Source organism: Crassostrea angulata, chromosome 5 (genome assembly GCF_025612915.1).
Source record: "Crassostrea angulata isolate pt1a10 chromosome 5, ASM2561291v2, whole genome shotgun sequence".
Classification (NCBI taxonomy): domain Eukaryota; kingdom Metazoa; phylum Mollusca; class Bivalvia; order Ostreida; family Ostreidae; genus Magallana; species Magallana angulata.
In genome coordinates, this window is record NC_069115.1 from 18,274,183 (window position 1) to 18,280,227 (window position 6,045).

The following is a 6,045-nucleotide window of genomic DNA, read 5'->3' on the forward strand; positions in this document are numbered from 1 at the left end:
CAAATTTTATTATTCTACATGTAAATATGTAATAAAAGGTTATGATAAATTAAATGCATTTTCGGATAAACAATTTACTATCTAAAATTATTTTAAAAATAAAATACATATTTTGATTATTATTTGCTTTTATCCAGTAACACATTACATGATTCTTCTTAACAAATCAACCACGAAAAGAAGGAAAATTCCTGTCTATTTATTGTTTAACAAAAGTCAACAAAAAATACTATCAAGTACAAGTCAACAAAATACTATCAAGTACAAAGACTTGTATACAATCACATTCTCACGTGTACATGTGGAAGAATCTGATATGTTTTTTTTATTTACATCTTGAGCAATGGGAGAATCTCTTACATGTACGTGTTTGCTCAGCATACATGGTACGTTGGGAGAATATGATGTTAACATAAAAACTCATCAAGAACATTTGGAGGAGAATCTAGAACATGTTGGGATTTTCATGATTGCATGTCACTCTCACAAATTAACATTTGCATAGAGTACATGTATGTAGAAGAAAAAAGTTTTGGACTGGTTTTTTTAAACGAAGAAATCAACAACAACAACGAAATCCTTATTAATAAATACAACTTATTCAGCATTCAAAAATTTTGTATATGCTTACTCAATCTTGTTAATGCCCAAAACAAAATATGATGCCTCTGCTTGCAGCTAAGTGTATACCATCTAGATATGTTCAGATTAGTTAACCCTGTTCAATCATGTATGATAGAATTGTGACACTCTCTCATCCCATCATGCACAATTAGAATTCTATATGCTACATGTAAATAAATGTATCCCCTTAGTTATCACATTGCATCACTGAAATCTTAATATTTTTACAGGTACATCATGTTCAGTCAGAAAATTTTCAGTTTTAATTTTCCACTTTTTTTTCAACTATGTACTAGATATTTATCCATCACCAAAGAATGATTTGATGAATATAAATACATTGACCTTGCATGGTACCAGAAAAAAACCATGTATTATACCGTAAATACAGAACACGGACCTTGCATATTACCATGAAAAATAGATGTATCATGATACAAGATACAAACATGTATACCACCTGGTATTACACTGAAATGTGGCATGTGTTTTAATGTACTTTTCTCTCACAATTCACGTTGACTCTACATGTACATAATGCATATGGTTACTGGATATACAAAATCTGCTTCTGCGTACAATTTTCATATAATGATATTCCCATTTGCCTATCAAGCTATAGTTTTGGATTCATCGGATTTTATAAATTAATTAATATGACTTGATAATTGTAATAAATATGTATTACCAGGTACATACTGAATGACCAGTCGGCAGTATTAAATAAAGGTGCTGGAGGCATGTTTCAGATATGATACTCTAATGATCCAAAAAGTAAAATTTTGGTGTGAAATTCCACCTAAATTTTCAAATCTGACAATATATTGTGTACTGGTATTCAATTCAGACTCTATCAATTAATCTCACTATACAGGTGTCTTATGTAACTGAATAATAACTAGATTGTTTTGATGGCACTGTCAACAGCATGAATACTGTGGGTATTAACTTCATTTTCAATAGACCACATTAAAAGCACTCGTATATTATATATTTCATTTTTGGGGGCAAAAAATTTGCCATACATTAGCACATAAATAATACTCAGGTTTCATAATAAAATTTTCTACAATACATTTGACACAATAATGACAATTCTTAGTTCATTCACTTGTCAACACCATAACAATATACTTTTGTCCATCAAATAATTGGAATATACATCTAAATCTTTCCCTTATCTACACTGAATCATCACTTCAATCTAACATTAAAAATTAGGATGTTGGATATTTTGCCTGTGGTGTAATCAACTATAATTTTAATTTTCATCATTCTTTATAATCTTAATATGGTATTTTAGGTGTATGTTTGTCACACTTCTTATTTCAAATTGTTCAGTACATATATATATTGTTTTTCTGTCTTCGTCACAAATATAAAAAAAATTTAATTTAAAAACTAAACAAACCCTGTACACAGTTTCTTTTATATACAATTATAAATGTATACCGGTATTTGATAAAATTAATAATCATATAGCTAATATACTGCATCATAAGGTAAATTCATGGGGCAAATCTTGTGAGATTACCAGTTTTAAAAGATTTTTTAAAGATTCATTTTGACAAAACATTTTCGATCTTTTTCTATATAACATACAAAATCTATTATAACAAATCAAATAATATGTTTTGTTTAGGATGTACCAGTAAATAAATTTATTGGTTACAAGTAACCCAAGAAGTCCACAAAAAAAGAGCCACCACAAATTCTTATAACTCTTTAGTAAATTATAGCTAGAATTGCCATTAAAAAAATTGATCTATGGAGACCTACAATCAATTGATGACCGGCTTCTCTATGGGGAGTTTGTACGCTGCGTCAAACTCTTTGACCTCCTCCGCCTGTTCCTGGGGGCTGGGGTGGTCCTTGATGTGGACTTTGGGGTACTGGTCGGGGTGGGTGTGGATCTCTTTCTCCACCACCTCTATGTGGTGCTTTTGGCGGTCCTCTGGCTTTGTTAAGTAGCTATTAAAGGACAAAAATTGTATTTTGTTAATTTATATAATTGCTTCATTCTTTATTAATTTTACAAATTGGTGGTTTGGTATTAAATCCATGATGATTTATATCCAGGAGCAAAAATACAGGTATCATATTTTCCTATCATAATAATTATTATGATTCTATGATAAAACTACATATACATGTAACTTTACTTTGAACCATCTATTAAAATGATTCATTTTCAAAGGGTGATTGACAAGCTCCAATTTCTTATGTTAGCAATGATTGTGTTAAAAAAATAAGCCCACTGGGATTTGATCTTAGTTGGTGCTCGATCAATTCTTCAGAGACCAATCAGTACACATCGGAATGAATTTTTAATGATCAAGTTAATATGATTTCTTTCTTACATGTAATGAAATGACCTAATACCCATGTATCTTCACTGAATTGACTCACTGATAGTTGATGTATCGCCCCGCCTGGACTGACTGAGCCGAGATGTTGGTCAGATGACAGGCCAAGAGTAATAGGTTACGGGGCTTGACCATCCAGGCGAACCGTGCGAACGTTGTGGAATAGACCATCAGTGCTGCAAAACAACAAATTTATATACATGTTAAAATACAGAGTTAAAATTCATCGTCTATGAAATGAAAAATACACTTCAACATAACACACAACAAAATATCATTAATGTTGCAATACATCAAAAATTGTACTAAAAATGGGGGTGGGGGTGGGATGCGAGTCATCAGCTCGGGGTAGGTGCACTAAACTGACACAGTTCTTACCTGGAGTCATAAAGGGGCTGATCAGTTCTGGGTCCTTCTTGAAATCTCCAATAGCTGCCAGTGGAATAGCCCAATTTGCAACTGAAAATATAAAAGCCTTTTAAATTATTTTACAATTTGACATTTAAACTGCTTATTTATCATTTAAACATTATTTTTCAGATAAAGTTTCATGTTTGCTAGAATCATAAAAATTCAACTTATAAACTTGAAATATAATTATCAAGAAATATTTGTTTCAATTATTGACATTTAACTTTAAATTACAATGAACCCTGTGTGCTGAATATTGTAGCCATATTTTTTTAAATTTCAATATTTCTGAATTATTGGATTTTTTTTTTTTTTTTTTTTTTTTTTTACAAATGATTAGGATGAAATACAATTCGAATTTGTTATCACATGACAATGGATACAAGAAATAGTAATTATTTCTAAATAAATATGTTAAAAATTTACACGTTAGAAAAACAAATGACTTACCTGGTCCCCAAAAATGCTGCAATATACAACAAAATTAAAATGACTCATTGAGGCAATTTAATACTAACAATGGTTACTGGATGGTACAGTACATTAATTACATGTTTATGCACAAAAACAATATCAAGATATTTTAAAATTGATATCCAAATTCTGAGATTGAATTTAAAATGTCTTTATTTTAACAATAAGTGGGTAGAAATGCACTAAAGAAACTACACATGTTACATGAAAAAGTACTTTTACAAATGTATATCTGCTCAAAAGTTAGAAAATAAATCTTTTAATTCTTACCGTGCTAAAATCCAGGTAAATCAGGATATGAAAAGAAAAAAGAAATTTAAAACTAATTTTTATAGCATTTGATCAAGTACTCGAGTGTTTGATAACTGAAAAGATATTTATTTAATTCAACTTTAAGTATCAAAATATCAACTTGTCAATGAATGTATTTTTATATATAGATAAGGTTGAAATTTAAAACTCACAAGCAAAAAAAGAAAAATTAACTCTTCTTTCTCATGAATCTGGGCAGGCATTGGTCTTTGATTTGTTAATCTTATATTAATTTTGCATTAATCATTTTAATATCATACATGCATAAATGCCTAATAATTAGATAACTGTTGTCAAGTTTAGGCGAATTTAATGTCTACTGATTACTGACATAAAACTCATCCCCATTTTGGAACCTCCTTCCCATCTGGTGAACTAAAATCTAATATTATTTTAATGTGTTGTAAATTAAGTTTTTTTAACATGTTCAAAGTAAAAAGATTTTTCATTTATATTCATGTTATTAGAAATGATTCTGAAAATGGATACTAAATACATATTATGTTAGTAAATCTTGACATGAAATAAACGTGCATAAAGTTTGCATGGTAGTTTGCAATTTAAAATTGCTGTTACAGTAGTTCCTTATTAAAAAAAAAATGAATTACTTACAACAGAGCATAAATACTGGTGACATATTGCAGGTATTTATGTCTCTCCTTACAGGAATTCACACAAAGAAATTTATTGTGCTTGCATGCATGATTAGTGCCACAAATATGATGGCCGACCGAATCAAAACATTTAAATCCCCCTGAAGTTCTACAGCACAGTTTAACTGTGACCCTTTCTAGTATTGATTTGAAATTAACTTCCTAAATAAGCATCAGGCAGTAGTTTCAAAAAATAATTGGCAGGTTATGCACATTAACCATGTTAATTACTTAACTCAACAAAAAATATCATGCGTAACTTTTGGGGAGAAATTTTATTGAGGAACCAATTTCTAGTCAAAAGATTTTTATTTTAATAAATTAGTATAATGATTTCAAAATTCAACTGCATGGTGATTAATTCATGATCCTATTTATTTATACACCAACTTATCCATGTGACTTTGTTTGCAAAAAAAGTGTGCAGAACTGACATTAATGAGGTCAACTATAATTGTGTTTAATAAATTCTATAATGAGAAGATGTTCATGAATCAAAAGGTGAACACAATTCTATCTTAAAAGACTCAATAAATGAGGTTGCATTCAATAATTAATTTGAAGAAAGTTTGCTCATAAACTTTCTGAGGAATTGCACACTTGGCAACTGACAGCTTGGCCACTGAGCATGCTGAGTAACAAAAAATAAATTTAGTTCTTATTCTTAATTAAAGCTGCTTGGTCCAATATTTTTGGTTTTTACAGTATCAAATAATTTTCCATACAAACCAATCTGAATCATCTTAGAAAAGTATGGACTTTCTCCTTTTTACACCAGTAGAATCGGTCTACTTTCAGAGTACGGCACATTCAAAGTAAAAAAAAAAAAGCGGCTTTAAAAAAATAATTCCAAAAGAATTAATCATTTATCATATCTGCTACATGGAAGTGCTAGCTCAGAGAATCAAATGCTTGGGAATAGTGCTTAATTAACTGTATAAATATTTATTCTTGGCCAGAAACACTCCTGTTCTGAATGCAGTCATGTTAATTGTTAAAACTAAGCAACATGAGCAAGCAAAGAGGAATTTAATTAAGCTGAATTTGTTTATGATTTTGTTAACACTCACCAATGAAGTATTTTTGATACATCACAAGTTCGAAACATTTCGCTTTGACATCATGGGCCTGGAAGTCATCTTAAACAAGTGTTTATAATTACCCCTTAACGGTATAACTGCATAACTTCTCATTTAGCAGGGCAA

General features: G+C 30.0%; 1 protein-coding gene across 1 annotated transcript; it reads right to left on the reverse strand.

The window, feature by feature from the left end:
* Positions 1–183: 183 nt before the first annotated feature.
* On the reverse strand, positions 184–4,217 carry LOC128185181 (probable mitochondrial pyruvate carrier 1; the record flags this gene model as incomplete). The annotated part of the gene is made up of 5 exons (XM_052854845.1): positions 184–2,595; positions 3,034–3,166; positions 3,369–3,449; positions 3,852–3,867; positions 4,146–4,217. Coding segments are annotated over 5 exons (492 nt in total), but the record flags the coding sequence as incomplete, so codon positions are not given.
* Between the last annotated feature and the right edge of the window lie 1,828 nt (positions 4,218–6,045).